Below are 20035 nucleotides of genomic sequence, written 5' to 3' on the forward strand. Positions count from 1 at the left end.
AAGGATACAAGTGTTTTTGACGTTCAGAAAAATTTTTACTTTCAAAGAATGCGGGTCGAAGAATTGGCATTAGATTTTGCATAAACAATGGAATAACGTGCAGCACTGCATTCAAAATGATGACTGTGGCTTTTGGTTAATCTACTATGAGTAAGACAATAGTTTGCAAGTAACACAAACATTTAAAAGATGGTTGAGAAGATGTTGAAAATGACGACCAGCCTGGGTGCCCTAGCACGTCAATTACTGACAACAATGTGGAAGAAGTAAAGAATAACCATCAGAGAGGTTGCATATCTTTTGGCTCATGACAAGCAATTTTTTCAGATGTTTTGGGATTAAAACATGAAGCAGCAAAGTTCGTTCCAAAACTGTTGAATTTCAACCAAAAACGACATCATATACATGTTGCTCAGGAATTGGTGAATGAGCTGACAACTATACACAAATTTTAAAGAAAGTTACAACAGGAGACGAAACATGGGTATATTAGTATGATATTGAAACCAAGTCACAATAATCCCAACGGAAAATACATGAAGAGCCAAGACAAAAAATAAAAATTGACAAGTTTGATTACATGTGAAGGTCCTTCTCACTGTTTTCTTCAATAGCGATGGGACAATGCATCATGAATTCCTGTCTTATGGTTGTATGGTCAATAAGGAATACTACTTGTTAGTTATGCACCATTTGCATGAAGCAATCCAAACAAAACTACTACAATTGTGGCAAAATCACTCACGAAAATTGCATCACGATAATGCTCCCATTCACTTCTCAATGGTTGTTTGCGATTTTTTGGTAAAAAACAAAACTGTTATTTAGCCTCAGCCAGTGTATTCATTGAACGTGGCACGCTGTGACTTCTTTCAATTCTTGAGGCTTCAAGAGAATCATGAAAGGACACCATTTTGCCACCATTGGTGACATAAAAACAGAATCTCTGAAGAATATGAACACCATAACGAAAAAGGAGTTAAAGAAAAGAAGTGCTCCCCAGACCAAAAAAAGGGCTGGCAAAAGAGTTTTATATCGGGGGGGGGGGATTGCTTTGAATGGAGAAAAAAGTTGATGCTGACAAATAAATAAAGATTCTTTACAAAAAAAAAAAAAATCCTAGTAGTTCTTGATTGCACCTCATGTTGTTGATGCTGTTGTTGCTGTTGTTATGGTCTTCAGTCGAAGACTGGTTTGGTGCAGCTCTCCATGTTGCTCTATCCTGTGCAAGCCTCTTCATCTCTGAGTAACTACTGCAACCTACATCCTTCTGAATCTGCTTAGTGTATTTATCTCTTGGTCTCCCTCTACAATTTTTACCCTCCATGTTTCCCTCTAATACTAAATTGGTGATTCCTTGATGCCTCAGAATGTGTCCTAGCAACCGATCCCTTCTTGTCAGGTTGTGCCACAAATTTTTCTCCCCAATTCTATTCAGTACCTCATCATTAGCTATATGATCTATCCATCTAATCTTCAGCATTCTTCTGTAGCAGGACATTTTAAAAGCTTCTATTCTCTTTTTCTATAAACTGTTTATCCTCCATGTTTCACATCCATATATGGCTACAATCCATAGAAATACTTTTAGAAAAGACTTCCTGACACTCAGATCTATAATCGATGTTAACAAATTTCTCTTCTTCAGAAATGCCATCACCAGTCTACATTTTATATCCTCTCTACTTCAACCATCCCCAGTTATTTTGCTGCCCAAATTGCAAAACTCATCTACTACTTTAAGTGTCTCATTTCATAATCTAATTCCCACACCATCACCTGATTTAATTCGAATACATTCCATTATCCTTGTTTTGCTTTTGTTGTTGTTCATCTTATACCCTCCTTTCAAGACACTGTCCATTCTGTTGAACTGCTCTTCCAGGTCCTTTACTGTCTCTAACAGAATTACAATGTCATCGGCAAAACTCAAAGTTTTTATTTCTTCTACATGGATATTAATTCCTACTCCTAATTTTTCTTTTGTTTCCTTTACTGCTTGCTCAATATACAGATTGAATAACATCGGGGAGAGGCGACAACCCTGTCTCACTGCCTTCCCGACCACTTCTTCCCTTTTATGCCCCTCAACTTTTGTAACTGCCATCTAATACGTGTACAGATTGTAAATAGCCTTTCGTTCCCTGTATTTGACCCCTGCCACCTACAGAATTTGAAATAGATTATTTCAGTCAACACTGTCAAAATCTATCTCTAAGTCTACAAATGCTACAAACGTAAATTTGCCTTTCCTTAATCTATCTTCCAAGATAAGTCGTAGGGCCGGTATTGCCTCACGTGTTCCAACATTTCTACAGAATCCAAAATGATCTTTCCTGAGGCTGGCTTCTACCAGTTTTTCCACTTGTCTGTAAAAAATTCGTGTTGGTGTTTTGCAGCTGTGACTTATTAAACTGGTAGTTCAGTAATTTTCACACATGTCAACACCTTTCTTTGGGATTGAAATTATTATATTCTTCATGAAGTCTGAGGGTATTTCGCCCGTCTCATACATCTTGCTCACCAGGTGGTAGAGTTTTGTCAGGGCTGGCTCTCCCAAAGCTATCAGTAGTTTTAATAGAATGTTGTCTACTCCTGGGACCTTGTTTCGACTCATGTCTTTCAGTGCAATGTCAAACTCTTCTTCTTCTTCTGCTTTTACGGCCTCATTGGACCACTTCAGTCAATCATTTCTGGTCCTCTTCTTTGGTATTTTCCCCTTCCGAGTGGCCCAGTATCTCTTCATTCGTTCCGATGCTTTTCGTCGTTCCTTATCTGTAAATACCCTTTTCATTGTATGTCGTTTGTCAATTTTTGGTTTAAATCTTATTTCTGTGTCCCTCAACTTCTTTAAATTTGGCGTTTTGTTCTGCAAATCATCCAGAGTTATTTCCAGTTCTTCCATATCCTCTCTTATTTCCTTAAGCCATCCTCCTTGTTGTTTCAAATTCCAGAGTTTCTCAAAAATTTTCCATGATAATCTGGTTTCTGGTGTCCTCAGAATGTGACCACAAAAAGAGATCCTTTTCTTTCGTATAGTATCAGTGATGGGCTCCAGTTCTCTGTATACCACTTCATTTGGAACTATCCGCCATTGCCCAGCTTTTTGATATTTCTTATTTATGCATGTTCTAGCAATTCTTCTCTCCACTTTTAAAATTTTGTCAATTCTGTTTTTCTGGGTGACTTTAAAAAGAGTTTCACTTCCGTATGTAACCTCTGGTTGAACCACCGTCTTGTAATGTTTTAATTTTGTTTTAATTGATAGACATTTTTTATTGTACGTAGACCATGTTAGTTTTTGAGCTTTTATCATTTTATTAGTTCTTGCTTGCCATGCAGGTTTCTCGTCCAATTTATGTGTTATAATTTCACCCAGGTATTTAAATTGTTTCACTATTTTAATTTCCCTATTGTCCACTGTGATGTGATCTATTACAAGTGGATCCGTTACCATTATTTCAGTCTTTTCAAATGATATCTGGAGTCCTAATTTTTGTGCTATATTTTGTAAGCTTGTTATTTGTTTCGTGGCTTCCTGAATATTATTAGCTAGTAATGCTAGGTCATCAGCAAATCCCAAGCAATTTAGGTTTATTTTATCTTTCTTAGTTCCAATTTTAATATTCATAGGATTTTCCTTGTACCATTCTCTCATTACATATTCAAGAGCACAATTGAATAGCAATGGTGATAAACAATCTCCCTGTCTCAACCCTGTTTCATATTTCCCATTTCATCTTCACCTTTTGTCCTCTTACATTTCCATAATATTGTCCTCAAGTACATCGCCCTTGTATAGACCCTCTATACACTCCTTCCACCTTTCTGCTTTCCCTTCTTTGCTTAGAACTGGATTTCCATTTGAGCTCTTGAGATTCATACAAGTGGGTCTTGTTTCTCCAAAGGTTTCTTTAATTTTCCTGTAGACAGTATCTATCTTACCCCCAGCGACTTATGCCTCTACATCCTTACATTTGTCCTCTAGCCATCCCTGCTTAGCCATTTTGCACTTCCTGACAATCTCATTTTTGAGACGTTTGTATTCCTTTTTGCCTGCTTCATTTACTGCATTTTTATATTTTCTCCTTTCATCAATTAAATTCAATATCTCTCCTGTTACCCAAGGATTTCTACTAGCCCTCATCTTTTTACCTACTTGATCCTGTATTGCCTTCACTATTTCATCTCTCAAAGCTACCCATTCTTCTCCTACCAAATTTCTTTCCACCATTCATCAGTCGTTCCCTAATGATCTCTCTGAAACTGTCTACAACTTCAGGTTCTTTCAGTTTATCCAGGTCCCATTTCTTTTAATTCCCACCTTTTTACAGTTTCTTGAGTTTTAGTCTACAGTTCATAACCAATAAATTTTGGTCAGAGTCCACATCTGCCCCTGGAAATTTCTTACAATTTAAAACCTGGTTCCTAAATCTCCGTCTTACCATTATACAATCTATCTGAAACCTTCCAGTGTCTGCAGGCCTCTTCCACATATACAACCTTCTTTCATGATTCTTAAACTAAGTGTTAACTATGATTAAGTTATGCATGATGCAAAATTCTACCATGCGGCTTCCTCTTTCATTCCTTACCCCCATTCCATATTCACCTGCTACTTTTCCTTCTCTTCCTTTTCCTACAATCGAATTCCAGTCCCCAATTACTATTAAATTTTCGTCTCCCTTCACAATCTGAATGATTTCTTTCATCTCATCACACATTTATTCCATCTCTTTGTCATCTGCAGAGTTAGTTGGCATATAAACTTGTAGTACTGTAGTAAGCGTGGGCTTTGTGTTCATCTTGGCTACAATAATGCGTTCACTATGCTGTTCCCAGTAGCTTACCCATGCTCCTATTTTTTTTTTTTTTTTCTCATTATTAAACCTACTCCTGCATTATCTCTATCTGAGTTTGTATTTATATCCCAGTATACACCTGACCAGAAGTCTTCTTCCCCCTGCCAACAAACTTCACTAATTCCCTTTTAAAATTTTCTAACCTATTTGCCCAATTAAGGGATCTGACATTCCACGCTCCGATCCATAGAACGCCAGTTTTGTTTCTCCTGATAACAGTGTCCTCCTGAGTAGTCCCTGCCCAGAGATCTGAATGGGGGACTATTTTACCTCCGCAATATTTTACCCAAGAGGACACCATCATCATTTGACAATACAGTAAAGCTGCATGCCCTCGGAAAAAATGATGGCTGTACTTTCCCCCTGCTTTCAGCGTTTTGCAGTACCAGTACAACAAGGCCGTTTTGGTTAACGTTAAAAGTCCAGATCAGTCAATCATCCAGACTATTGCCCCTGCAACTACTGAAAATGCTGCTGCCCCTCTTCAGGAACCACACATTTGTCTGGCTTCTCAACAGATACCCCTCCATTATGGTTGCACCTACAGCTATCTGTATCGCTGAGGCATGCAAGCCTCCCCACCAATGGCAGGGTCCATGGTTCATGGGAGGAGGGGGGGGGGGGGGGGTGGATTATTTAATTACAGATAAAAAAATCTACTCACCAAGTGGCAGCAGAACACACACAGAAAAGACTGTTGTGATTGGTAAGCTTTTGGAACCAGTGGCTCCTTCTTCAGGCAGAAGGGTTGAAGGGGAAGTAAGAAGGGTGAAGGAAAAGTAGTGGTGAGGTCTAGGAAAAGGGGTAGATATCGGGAAGTCACCCAGACCCTCGTGTCAGGGGATACTTATTGTACGGGATAAGAAGGAAAGACTGATTGTTGGGGACTGCATCAGCAAGATTTGACAAGACACATCCAGCATTGCTTCATAACCTTTCCTCAAGTCCCTACAACATTACCCTAACCTGTCCTCTGCAGAACTTCAGGCCCTACATTCCCTAAAAGCTGTCAGCAGATAAACCCATCATTATCCTCCGAGCAGACAAAGGACCTACCACTGTGGTACTTCACTGAAATGAGTATGGTAGTGAAGGTCTACACCAGCTGTCTAACGGGCCCCTCAAAAGAACTACCGTATTTACTCGAGTCTAAGCCGCACTCGAATCTAAGCCGCACCTGAAAAATGAGACTCGAAATCAAGGAAAAAAAATTTCCCGAATCTAAGCCGCACCTGAAATTTGAGACTCGAAATTCAAGGGGAGAGAAAAGCTTTAGGTAGCATCTCCAAATCGAAACAAAGTTGGTCCACTGTAATATGAGACAATTTAGGTCGAATGAATGACGATACAGCTACAGTAGTTTGGTTCGAGTCGTAAGCTTAGCAGTTAAGCTTTACCAGGTAGCCACTGCTATGCGTCAGGCGCTCTGTCCGTATTTATACGGGTACCCTTCCTTTTTCACGTGCTTCGTCTGGTTTGAATTGATTGCTTATTTCTCTTTGATCTGATAAGCGCAGTTTTCTTTGTTATAGGTGTTTATGTCACTCTATGCTGAAAATGCATTACTGTACTGTGTCATGCATTGTTTGTCGTACTCTGATACTGCGTATTTACGGCCTGTCGCCGATCGCGGCATGGCTTGCTTTTGAGCGCGCTACCGCCGCTTACAAATAAAAAAAAGAAAAAGAAAGAGAGAGAGGAATCGTCTCATTAGCGAAACAATGGCAAGAGACTGCTACTTGTTGTTACTCACACTGCTGCTTTCTTTGATAATGATTAACAAGAACCAAATAATAGACTGCGTATGATAGAAGATGTTCTGAACGAGAGTTTAGCGAAAATTTTTCTCCGTTTGAAAATCTTTGCAGGCGCCTCTTTAGTACATTGCATTCTGCACAGAAATTAGAGTCATCTTAGATTTAAAAATCTCGCCAATTGCCTCGCTTCATTTCTGACTGTATCACTGTTTAGCATAAGAATAATACGAATATAAACATGGCATGATATGTACATTCTTCTGCGTTTGCAGTTGTCTCACTCTAGTTTTGTGGTTTATTACGCAGACAGGATTTAAATGAGATAGTAGCAAACACGAAACAATACATGGCAAAATGTTTATATTCGTATTATTCTTACGGTGACGAGAGTACTGCATGTGATTCACAATTTATAAAAGTTCGTATTAGCAACCATCTCTTCTCACAGATAGGAAAAAATTCAGAACGTAGAGTTGGCCATATTGACAAACATCCTAAACATTCTTGCCAGTCGGGTTTTCGTAGTACATTGAAATGCTGCTACATTCGAAGATGAACAATACGGAATTAGTATTTACTTCGTTGGATAATGTATGAAAATGCAGTGGTCGAAACTCGGTGCGGAGAAAAAAAAGCTTGTCTTCCACTTTTTTTTTTTTTTTTTTAATTTATTTACTGACGCAGAGGTTTTGGCGCCAGTATTTATCTTTGTGCCTACAAAGCATGCTTGTGTAGCGCTACATATATTCGACGGCAGAACTGAGTTGTGGCGGCACCCACCGACATTTTTAAAAACTTCCGCTTGCTTTGCACTCGGTTCTAAGCCGCAGGCAGTTTTTTGGATTACAAAAACCGGAAAAAAGTGCGGCTTCGATTCGAGTAAATACGGTAACCACTCAATTCATAGAACTTCTCATCCCACCCAAACCATGCCCCCCCCCCCCCTTTACCTTCTCCCTAAGATACAAAAACCCAATCATCCTATAGTTAATCGCTTCAAATACAATGGTTGGTATCAAAGATACCAACCACTTACTAGATTGTCTGTAACCTGTGCCCATCCTTCTCCCATTCCAACCACACACCTTGCTCGTCGCCATTGATGCCACCCCTCTATGCCAACAACCCCCACATACATGGTCTGTCCACTCCTGAACATTTCCTCAGTCAGTGCCCACTTGATTCCAAATCTATGACATACTTCCTAATCAACTTTACACTTGCCAACAACTACTTCACCTTTGAGGGGCAGACAGAGGGATGGCCATGGGAATCATGGCGGCTCCTTCCTATGCCAACCTTTCCATGGTTCGCTTGGAGGGGGCTTTCCTGGGATCCATAAGTCTTCATCCCCTGGTTTGGTTTAGATACATTGATGACACCTTTACCATATGGCTCATGGTGAGGCTGACCTGTTAAAATTCCTGGAATCTCTGAGTACCTTCTCCCAATTAAATTTCACACAGTCATATTCCAAACCCCATGCCACTTTCCATGATGTTGATCTCGTCCTCCTCCAGCTTCTATCCACATAAAACATACTAACAAATAACAGTACTTACATTTTGACAGCTGCCATCCTTTCCATGTCAAACATTCTTTCCCATACAACCTTGTAATTCAAGGCAAACATATTTGTTTGGATGCACACTCATTAAAGCAATACATCATCATTTCACTTCAACCTTCACTGGATGTAAGTACCCCACCAGCCTTGTTCAAAAGCGTATTTCCCATGCCATCACATCCAATCCAGATGCTACTGATCCCTCCAAAAAACAACTTTGGAGCACACCTCTGCTCACTCAATATATTCGGGTCTGGAATGTATTAATCAGCTACTTCGACAAGTCCATGACTTCCTAAAATCATGCCCTGAATGAGATCAATTCTGTCTGAGATTTTGCCCCCCACATTCGCTGTTGGCAGCCCTGCAGCCAGGCGATTGCGTGAGTTTTGGTGTTCTGGCAAAGATATGTCATTTTAGATTATAAAACATATAATTTACTACTGATTACATGGTAAATAGGTGTATTATATAGTGTGCCTTTTAAATGTAGCATTAAAGGTTTCATTTTTCTTTACATAATATAGCAGAAAACACGAAAAGATTGTACAGTCGTATTTTCTGTTTACATTTTGCCACAGAAAATCTATAGAATTTCGTTTAGTTGTTCTTTGCTCTCTCCAGAAATTTAACTGTAGTGTACCTCTTCATTATTTAACTAGCATTTCCGGAAAGTAGCATAAAGTTTAAGTTGTTGTTTCAGAAACTTTGCACTGTTGTTTTTGTTTACACACAGTTGCGTATAGGCCAAATTTGTGGAACCATATTTTTTTGTTTATCTGTAATTTAACTGACTTATTCTTAATAAACTATCACGTTTAACATGAATGAAAAGTGTGAGTTGCCGTAGAATTGTTAGGTCGGGGCTTTGTTGTGATGGGTGCTGTAGTTCTTTCCATGTGGGTGACTATAGTGGTGTGGGAATATGGGAAGTAAATGAGACTCATCAGTGGTTTTGTAGGATTTGTAGTAGAGATAGGAAATTACTAGAACAGGAGGGGAAAATTGCTGCCCTTCAGGCTGAGTTAGACAAGGCCAAGGGAGATCTTGACAGGTTAAGGAGGGAGAAGCGTAAAGAGAGGTGGGAAGTAGCAACAGGCAACAGGAGGAACAGGCCTAGAACTTTGTCTCACAGTTTCGTGGAGAACGTAGAAAATAGATTTGACCTGTTGCTTCAGTTAGAAGCTGGTGAGCCTCAAGCACTTGCAAGTGTAGACAGGGCACAACAAACTTTCAGCAGCAAATTGAAAAGTAAGAATTTAGGGAAATCAGTAAAGAAAAAGAAAATGTTGTTGTTAGGTAGTTCCCATGGCAGAGGTGTTGGCCAACTTTTGCAGGATGACTAGGATCAGAATACCAGGTCACCAATTTTTTTAAACCTAGTGCTGGTCTGGAGCAGGTGACAGAGGATTTAGGAACACTTTGCAAAGATTTCACTGAGGAAGACACCGTGGTTATAGTGGGTGGGGCAGGTAATAGTATTGACAGAGATCCTGGCTACAGTATAGCATGTGACCTGGCAAAGATTGCATCAGCATTGAAGCATACGAGTGTTGAGTTTGTATCTGTTCTTGGGCGCCATGACCGACCTCATTTGAACTCTTCTGTCAAGAGAGTTAATTTGGAGTTGGAATGGTTGCTTATGTTGGGTGTAGGATCACACATTGGTGTGGTTCCTGTTGATTCTCTCAATAGCTGGGATTGTACTAGGCATGGCCTTCACCTCAACAGGAAGGGGAAGGGAAAACTGGCTGGGAAAATAGCAGGAAAGTTAAAGGGGGAGGCACTGTCATGAGTGATAAAATACCAGTGGTTATAGGGTTCAGAAAAGACCCTTTTTTAGGGTAGCGAGGACAGAAAGAAACCAAATTTTAAGAGAGGTTAGGACTGAGACAAACCTTCAGTTTGAGAAAGAAACCAAAAAACATAATTCTAACTTATTACATCAGCATAAACAGCCATTGATTAAGAATTTTCAACAGTCAGCAGATATTTTAACTCTAACCAATTTTAACTCAGTCAATGTGAAATGTCAGCTATCTTTATTGCATCAAAATATTCGAGGACTGAGAAATAAAATTAATGAATTAATTATCTGCAGAGATGAATTAGTCCTAAAACCCAGCTGACATAATCTGCCTCTGAACATCATGTGACCAATGGTATAGAACTTTAAAGTGTTACAGGGTTTAGGTTAGCATCTCACTTTTGTAGATCAGAAATGGAGAAAGGAGGAGTTGCCACATTCATCAGGAACTGTCATAAATCTAAGAACATAAGACATTCATAAATTTTGCCTAGAACAGCATATGGAAGCATGTGCAACAGAAGTAGAATTTCACAAAAAATCCTTCATAATATTACGTGTATATCGACCACCTGCAGGTAACTTTAATCTGTTCATAAGCCACCTTGAAGCTCTACTAGACCATTTAACCGCCAAAAACAAAGAAATAGCGGTTGCTGGTGATTTCAATGTAGATTTCCTTAAAGACTCTCCCAATAAGAACTTATTTGAGTTAGTAACACTATCATTCAACTTAATTCCCACTGTAAAGTTCCCCACTAGGGTAGCCAATTGCCCACAAACAGCCATTGATAATATCTTTATAGAAAAGTCCAATGAACAAAATTACATTACAAAACCAATAGTCAATGGCCTCTTAGATCATGACATGCAGTTCCTTCTGTTAAATATTAATACTGAACAGGATATAAAATCTGTTAAATCTGAGCTCAAGAGGGTAATCAATAAGCCAAAAATTGATTATTTTAGGACACTCCTCAGAGACATTCATGGCACTGATGTTTACAGTGCTCATGGCATGAATGAAAAATATAACACTTTTGGTAATAAAGTGCTGTTTTCCCCAAAAACTTACCAAGGTTAGAGAAAAGTCTACAAAGAAGCCATGGATTACTCAAGGAATAGGGTTATCTTGTAAAACAAAGAGAAAACTGTATCTGTCAATCCGAAACAATTCCGATGTTGGTGCTATAGCACATTACAAGAAATACTGCAAAATATTAAAGACTGTAAAACGGACTTCAAAGCAAATATATTACAAGATAGTCATATCAGATAACAAAATAAAGACAATATGGAATATAGTGAAGGAGGAGACCAGTAGAACCAGACATGAAGAGGGAAAAATAGCATTAAGAGTAAATGATACATTGGTGACAGATGTGTATAGTGTTGCAGAATTTTTTAACAAACATTTTATAACTGTTACTGAAAAGATGGGGTTGTCAGGTTTTGTAGATGCTGCTATGGAATACCTCAGACCAGACATTTCAAGTAACTTCCATAATATGATTTTGACCCTCACTACCCCAGCAGAATAATGTCCATCATAAAACCTTTAAAATCAAAAACATCTAGTGGGTATGATGAAATATCAACAAAGCTAATTAAAGAATGTGATTCTGAGTTAAGTAACATATTAAGCTTTCTGTGTAACCAGTCGTTTATCAGTGGAATATTTCCTGAATGGTTAAAATATGCTGAAGTTAAGCCACTGTTTAAGAAGGGAGATAAAGAAATAGCATCGAATTTCCGTCCAATTTCACTTTTGCCGGCATTCTCAAAAATTTTAGAAAAATTAATGTACAATTGGCTTTATAACCATCTCATCTCAAATAACATACTGTCAAAGCCACAGTTCGGTTTTCTAAAGGGGTCTGATATTGAGAAGGCTACCTACAATTACAGTGAAAATGTGCTTTATTCAGTAGATAAAAAATTGCAGGCAACTGGTATTTTTTTTTATCTGTCAAAGGCATTTGACTGTGTAAATCACAATATCCTTTTAAGCAAATTAGAATATTATAGTGTAAAAGGAAATGCTGCAAAATGGTTCAAATCTTATATCTCTGGCAGGAAACAAAGGGTGTTATCAGGAAAGAGACATGTATCAAGCTATCAGGCATCATCCAACTGGGAACTAATTACACGTGGGGTCCCATAAGATTCCATTTTAGGGCTCTTACTTGTTCTTGTGTATATCAATGACCTTTCATCAGTAACACTACCAGATGCCAAGTTCGTTTTGTTTGCCGATATACAAACATTGCAATAAATAGCAAATCAAGAGAAGTCTTAGAAAGATCAGCTAATAAAATATTTGTGGGCATTAATAACTGATTTCTAGCCAATTCTTTGTCACTAAACTTTGAAAAAACACACTACATGCAGTTCAGAACTTGTAAGGGGTGTCCCACGAGTATATGCCTAACATATGATGACAAGCAGATAGAAGACGTGGACAGTGTTAAATTCTTGAGATTACAGCTTGATAATGAATTCAACTGGGAAAAGCACACCATGGAACTGCTGAAGCGTCTTAACAAATTTCTGTTTGCAATGCGAATTGTGTCAGACATAGGGGATATAAAAATGAAAAAGCTGGTGCTTACTTTCATTCCATAATGTCATATGGGATTATTTTTTGGGGTAATTCATCAAGCCAAGCTAAAGTTTTCCGGGCACAAAAACGCGCAGTAAGAGTTATATGTGGTGTGAACTCAAGAACATCCTGCAGAAGCCTGTTTAGGGAACTAGGGATACTAACTACTGCTTCCCAATATATTTATTCTTTAATGAAATTTATCATTAAAAATATATCACTTTTTCAAACCAACAGCTCAATTCATGGAATCAATACTAGAAATAAGAATAATCTTCACAAGGATTTAAAGTCACTTAGTCTTGTACAAAAAGGTGTGCATTATTCAGGAACACACATTTTCAATAACTTGCCAGCAGCCATAAAAAGCTTAACAACCAATGAAATTCAGTTTAAGAGAAGCCTAAAGGATTTATTGGTGGCCAACTCCTTCTACTCCATTGATGAATTTCTCAGTAGAACCAACTGATTTATTATATAACTTCTGCACAATTTCAGTGCAGTAAAGTGTTCATTGAAAATAAGTGTGTGTGTGTGTGTGTGTGTGTGTGTGTGTGTGTGTGTGTGTGTGTGTGTGTAAGTAAGTACAATCTAACTTCTGCACCATTTCAGTGCAGTAATGTGTTCATTGTAAATAAGTATTATAGTAGTTGTATTACACGTTTATTACCTTATAAATAAATAAAAAACTTTTATATCTAAAAACAAAGATGATGTGACTTACCAAAAGAAAGAGCTGGCAGGTCGATAGACACACAAACAAACACAAACATACACACAAAATTCAAGCTTTCGCAACAAACTGTTGCCTCATCAGGAAAGAGGGAAGGAGAGGGAAAGACGAAAGGATGTGGGTTTTAAGGGAGAGGGTAAGGAGTCATTCCAATCCCGGGAGCGGAAAGACTTACCTTAGGGGGAAAAGAGAATGGGTATACACCCGCATACACACACATATCCATCCACACATATACAGACACAAGCAGACATATTTAACGGCAAAGAGTTGGGGCAGAGGAGGAGGAGGGAGGAGATTAGTGTTTAACGTCCCGTCGACAACGAGGTCATTAGAGACGGAGCGCCAGCTCGGGTGAGGGAAGGATCGGGAAGGAAATCGGCCGTGCCCTTTCAAAGGAACCATCCCGGCATTTGCCTGAAGCGATTTAGGGAAATCACGGAAAACCTAAATCAGGATGGCCGGAGACGGGATTGAACCGTCGTCCTCCCGAATGCGAGTCCAGTGTGCTAACCACTACGCCACCTCACTCGGTAGTTGGGGCAGAGATATCAGTCGAGGCGGCAGTGCAGAGGCAAAGATTTTGTTGAATGACAGGTGCAGAATGAGTGGCGGCAACTTGAAATTACCGGAGGTTGAGGCCTGGTGTATAACGAGAAGAGAGGATATATTGAAGGGCAAGTTCCCATCTCCGGAGTTCTGATAGGTTGGTGTTAGTGGGAAGTATCCAGATAACCCAGACGGTGTAACACTGTGCCAAGATGTGCTGGCCGTGCACCAAGGCATGTTTAGCTACAGGGTGATCCTCATAACCAACAAACACTGTCTGCCTGTGTCCATTCATGCGAATGGACAGTTTGTTGCTGGTCATTCCCACATAGAAAGCGTCACAGTGTAGGCAGGTCAGTTGGTAAATCATGTGGGTGCTTTCACACGTGACTCTGCCTTTGATCGTGTACATTTTCCAGGCTTTTTGACTGGAGTAGGTGGTGGTGGGAGGGTGCATGGGACAGGTTTTACACCGGGGGCAGTTACAAGGGTAGGAGCCAGAGGGTAGGGAAGGTGGTTTGGGGATTTCATAGGGATGAACCAAGAGGTTACGAAGGTTAGGTGGATGGCAGAAAGACACTCTTGGTGGAGTGGGGAGGATTTCATGAAGGATGGATCTCATTTTGGAGCAGGATTTGAGGAAGTCGTATCCCTGCTGGAGAGGAAAGAGGTTTTAGGTAGGGTGGCAGGTGATCGGCGTGAAAGGAAGTGCTCCATTGCAGCAAGGCCGTGGACGTGCGGGATGTTTGTGTATAGGGAAGTGGCATCAATGGTTACAAGGATGGTTTCTGGGGGTAACAGACTGGGTAAGGATTCCAGGCATTCGAGAAAGTGGTTGGTGTCTTTGATGAAGGATGGGAGACTGCATGTAATGGGTTGAAGGTGTTGATCCGCATAGGCAGAGATACGTTCTGTGGGGGCTTGGTAACCAGCTACAATGGGGCGGCCGGGATGTTTGGGTTTGTGAATTTTAGGAAGTAGGTAGAAGGTAGGAGTGCGAGGTATTGGTGGGGTCAGGAGGTTGATGGAGTCAGGTGAAAGGTTTTGTAAGGGGCCTAAGGTCCTGAGGATTCCTTGAAGCTCTGCCTGGACATCAGGAATGGGATTACCCTGGCAAACTTTGTATGTGGTGTTGTCTGAAAGCTGACGCAGTCCCTCAGCCACATACTCCTGACGATCAAGTACCACGGTCGTGGAACCCTTGTCAGCCGGAAGAATGATGATGGATCGGTCAGCTTTCAGATCACGGATAGCCTGGGCTTCGGCTGTGTTGATGTTGGGAGTAGGATTAAGGTTTTTCAAGAAAGATTGAGAGGCAAGGCTGGAAGTGAGAAATTCCTGGAAGGTTTGGAGAGGGTGATTTTGAGGAAGAGGAGGTGGGTCCCGCTGTGATGGAGGACGGAACTGTTCCAGGCAGGGTTCAATTTGGATAGTGTTTTGGGGAGTTGGATCATTAGGAGTAGGATCAGGATTATTTTTCTTCATGGCAAAGTGATATTTCCAGCAGAGAATACGAGTGTAGGACAGTAAATCTTTTGACAAGGGTGGTTTGTTGAATCTGGGAGTGGGGCTGAAGGTGAGGCCTTTGGATAGGACAGAGGTTTCGGATTGGGAGAGAGGTTTGGAGGAAAGGTTAACTACTGAATTGGGGTGTTGTGGTTCCAGATTATGTTGACTAGAATTTTGAGGTGTTGGGGGGAGTGGAGCTAGAAGTGGGAGATTGAGTAGATGGGAGAGACTGGGCCTGTCCTGCCCCGAAATGAAATCCATTGTTCATGAAATCCTCCCCACTCCACCAAGAGTGTCTTTCCGCCGTCCACCTAACCTCCTACCCTTGTAACCACCCCCGGTGTAAAACCTGTCCCACTCGTATGAATGGACACAGGCATACAGTGTTTGTTGGTAATGAGGATCACCCTGTAGCTAAACATGCCTTGGTGCATGGCCAGCAAATTTTGGGACAGTGTTACACCATCTGGGTTATCTGGATACTTCCCACTAACACCAACTATCAGAACTCCAGAGATGGGAACTTGCCCTTCAATATATCCTCTCTTCCCGTTATCCACCAGGCCTCAACCTCCGCTAATTTCAAGTTGCCGCCACTCATACCTCACCTGTCATTCAACAACATCTTTGCCTCTGCACTTCCGCCTCGACTGACATCTCTGCCCAAATTCTTTGCCTTTAAATATGTCTGCTTGTGTGTGTGTGTGTGTGTGTGTGTGTGTGTGTGTGTGTGTGTGTGTGTGGGCGCACGCGCGCGCGCGAGTGTTTACCTGTCCTTTTTTCCCCCTAAGGTAAGTCTTTCCGCTCCCAGGATTGAAATGACTCCTTACCCTCTCCCTTAAAACCCACATCCTTTTGTCTTTCCCTCTCCTTCCCTCTTTCCTGACGAAGCAACCGTTGGTTGCGAAAGCTTGAAATTTTGTCTGTGTGTTTGTGTGTTTTTTTATTGTGTCTGTCTACCAGCGCTTTCCCGTTTGGTAAGTCGTGGAATCTTTGTTTTTAATATATTTTTCCCATGTGGAATGTTTCTTTCTATTTTATTCATATCATTAATAAAAAACCTTTTTATTTTAAATTCAGTGCATTAGTATTTTTAAAATGATCCTTTCATATAGTGTTCATTAAAAAATGACGATCATTCCACTTGGGACCTGTGGAATGGTACATTAGCTTATTTGTTTGAGTTGTAAATATTTGTCATGTATTGTTGTTTTTCTGACATGTTCTACATCCTGGAGGACCTCCTCACTACGGATCAATTGGAATGAAAGTAAATCTAATCTAATCCAAATACCTAGAACAGCTGTTTGTCGCCCTCCCAATCTCCACAATATTCTTGTCAGGCCCTATGCTCCTTCTGCACCCATCTCCCTACCCTATGGCTCCTACCCCAGTGACCGCCCCCACTTCAACACTTGCTCTATGTACACTCCTACCACCACCTATACCAGCCCTGTAACAGGCAAAACATATACCATCAGAGGGAGAGCCACCTGTGAAATCACACATCTTATATCAACTGTTATGTAAACACTGTTCAACCTTCTGCATTGGCGTAACTACCACCAAATTATCAGTTAGGATGAATGGGCATAGGCAGAGGGTGTATACTAGCAACACACAATATCCTGTTGCAGAGCATTCTCTACAACATGACAATTGTGACCTCGGTGCTTGTTTCACCACACGTGCCATCTGGTTTCTTCCCCCAGACACCAGTTCCTTAGAACTCTGCAGATGGGAACTACCATTACAGCATGTCTTTGGTTCTCGACACTGACCTGGTCTTAATTTATGTTAATTTTTTCTGCCTCAGCATTTTTCACAGTAGCTACTCATTTTTTCACTCCGTTTTAGTTTTCTACATCCTGCATTTTCTTATATGTCTATTTTTCGCACCCCCCCCCCCCCCCTCTCCCCCCTCCTCTATTACTTACAATGCACTTAGCATTTCAGTTTTATTAACTCATGCACAATGTTTAAGCATAAATCTCTGTCTTGCATATTACCCTGTCTTCCACCTTTAAGCTCTCAGGTTTTCAAATCTCATCTGGAGCATGTCCAAACAATCGGTCATTCCTTCTCATCCTGTCCGGTAAGTCTCCCCTGACACACAGCTCGAGTGACTTTCCCAAAATCTACCCCTTCTTCGAGACCTCTGCAGTCCTTTACCTTCACCCCTCTTCCTTCCACTTCAACTCTTCTGCCTGAAGAAGGAGCCTCTGGCTCTGAAAGCTTGTCTAATTGTAATCTTTTGTGTGGGAGTTCTGCCGCCACTTGGTGAGTAGACCTTTTTATCTATCCAGTTACCTTATATTAAAAGAATATATTGATACTCGCCACACAGATCACAGTTTTCAAGAGACTGGTGATGTAACAATTCATTTATGATGCCGAGTTAATATAAGGGGATACAGAGAAAAGTTCTAGGCCTGGGACAAGGCCTTAGCACCTGGAGATAAAATTGGCCATGTGTGTGTCAGTTCTGCTCTTGTAATTGTGTAATGGTTTTGCTTTCTATGTGTGACAAAGAACTTAGTCTATAGTTGAATAATATCTAATAGTCTTTTTCACTGTGACTGCCTGTCATTCAATGCCTCCTCCAGACAATTGTACAATATTACTGATATCAATACCATCTCTGCCCCAGGCCAAGAACTCTTCTACTGTATCCTCCCGTATTACGTGTACACAAAGTAACTAAACTCAGCTTCTTACATGAGTTATTAAATCACCAATCTCTTGAGAACTGTTATCTAAGTACAGAGTATATATTCACAGAATAAATCATTTTTGTCTGACAATGTTTCCAGTTAGTGTAACTGGATAGCAGTGGCTTGGTGAGTAGATTTTCTATCTATCCAATTACATTATAGTTTCAAAAATTGACTACGTTCGTTGATATAATGTCTCCAGGTACCAAGTAACATGCTTGCTTAATATGCACAGTAATATTCCAACATTAACTCACTAAGTTTTGTGTTGAGACATTGACTCCAGCATTGACAAGAAAGCTGAGAGCATCTTCTTGTCCATGACGAGCTGCCCAAATCAGTGGTGTGTCACCAGAGTCATCTTTGGCCTGTAGATTCGCTCCAGATGTGTTTAGTAACTCCAGTACACTTACTTGTCCACAGCCTGCTGCCACATGTGCAGGACTCACTCTCTCCTGTAACACAAAAGATGTAAGACTGAGGCACTTTTTTGTGTAGGTGTCACACATTATTGCATGCTATGTATAGAGTGTTTATGTTGAATGCTTTGAGTTGGGGTAGTACTTATCGAAACACAAAAAATAAGTCCAATAAACATGGGTACAGAAACAGATACTTTCTGAGATAACCATATGTTTATAGGAAGGGTTGCACGATGCTGGGTTGCGGGTATTAACACAATCATTGGACTGACACACTGTCAAATTTGTCGGCACGATGTTATGATGTCTTACTCGCAGTACTCTACCTACCATTAGGTGGGCTGCAGTCAGTTGTGTGGTTTGAGTCGTATTGTAGGCTACATTAGTTTTCGTCATATCAGTCTGCATTGTTGTACAGAACTGTCAATCCTGGATATGTATCATGATGTTTTACCTTCTTCCAAATCCAGATTCTCAAATTCACTTATGTGTTTACTGTTATTGCGCTATTTATATACACAAATGGTATAGTACACTTACATTTTCTCTCTTTCACCACTTATTAGCAATGGAAGCTTACTACTCAAAACATGAAATGGTGGACATGATATTCTGCTATGGTTTAGCAAATGTATGTAGCCTATGCAAAATATCCACAGTGCAGAGTGCCCTCTGATAAACTGTTCAGGAAACTTTTCCAGTATCTGAGGGACACAGGTACCCTTGCACCTCAGAAGACTGAGAATGGAAGGCTCCAAACAAGCCACACACCCAACATAGAGGAGCATGTGCTATGTTCAGTAGAACAAAGTGGGCAACTAGTGTGTGACAATTAGCAGCAGCAGCAGCAGCAGCAGAAGGCAGGGGGTTCTTCATGAACAACTGCTGTACTCATATAATCTGCAATGTGTTCCGGTCCCAAGTCCACAGGATCATCATGGTAGATGGCAGATGTATGGAGCAGATCCACTGTTCACATCCAAGATTTTATTTACTGATGAGTTGGGAATCACAAGGGAAGGTGTTACGAATTTCCACAACCAGTTTGTTTGAGCAGATGTAAACCCCGAAGCATTTCAGAAAAGAGGGCATCAACATTGATTCCCAATCAACGTATGGGCAAGTGTACTTAGAGTAATATGGCCATACATGCTATCGCGAAGGTTAACTGGGGCACATATCTGGACTTTCTCATTACTGTATTGTCTATCTTGCTCAGGCTTTGCCATTGCAGCAGCAAATACAAATGTAGTTCAAGCATGATGGTGCACCACCACACTTTCGTCACAATGTGCGTGAACATCTGATGCAGACATTTCAGGACTGCTGGAGTAGTCAAGGAGGCCACACATCTTGGCCTGCTCATAGCCCACACCTCAATTCCTTAGACATTTGGTTTTGTGGACACTTGAAGGAATTGGTCTATGCAATGCCAATCAAAGATGTGTGGACACTTACAGGGTTGCATCTTCAATGCATGCCAGCAGGTACAACAACAACCAAGTATACTCCA

At 40.5% G+C, this 20035-nt stretch overlaps 1 protein-coding gene across 1 annotated transcript in view; it reads right to left on the bottom strand.

The window, feature by feature from the left end:
• Positions 1-20035, bottom strand: part of LOC124789541 (death-associated protein kinase dapk-1-like) — a 248001-nt gene that overhangs the window by 195794 nt on the left and 32172 nt on the right. Inside the window, exon 3 of the mRNA XM_047256938.1 lies at positions 18358-18555. Coding sequence (XP_047112894.1) covers positions 18358-18555 — 198 coding nt within the window. The remainder of the gene's footprint in view (positions 1-18357; positions 18556-20035) is intronic.

The sequence above is a fragment of the Schistocerca piceifrons genome, chromosome 3, assembly GCF_021461385.2.
Source record: "Schistocerca piceifrons isolate TAMUIC-IGC-003096 chromosome 3, iqSchPice1.1, whole genome shotgun sequence".
In the NCBI taxonomy this organism is placed as follows: Eukaryota; Metazoa; Arthropoda; class Insecta; order Orthoptera; family Acrididae; genus Schistocerca; species Schistocerca piceifrons.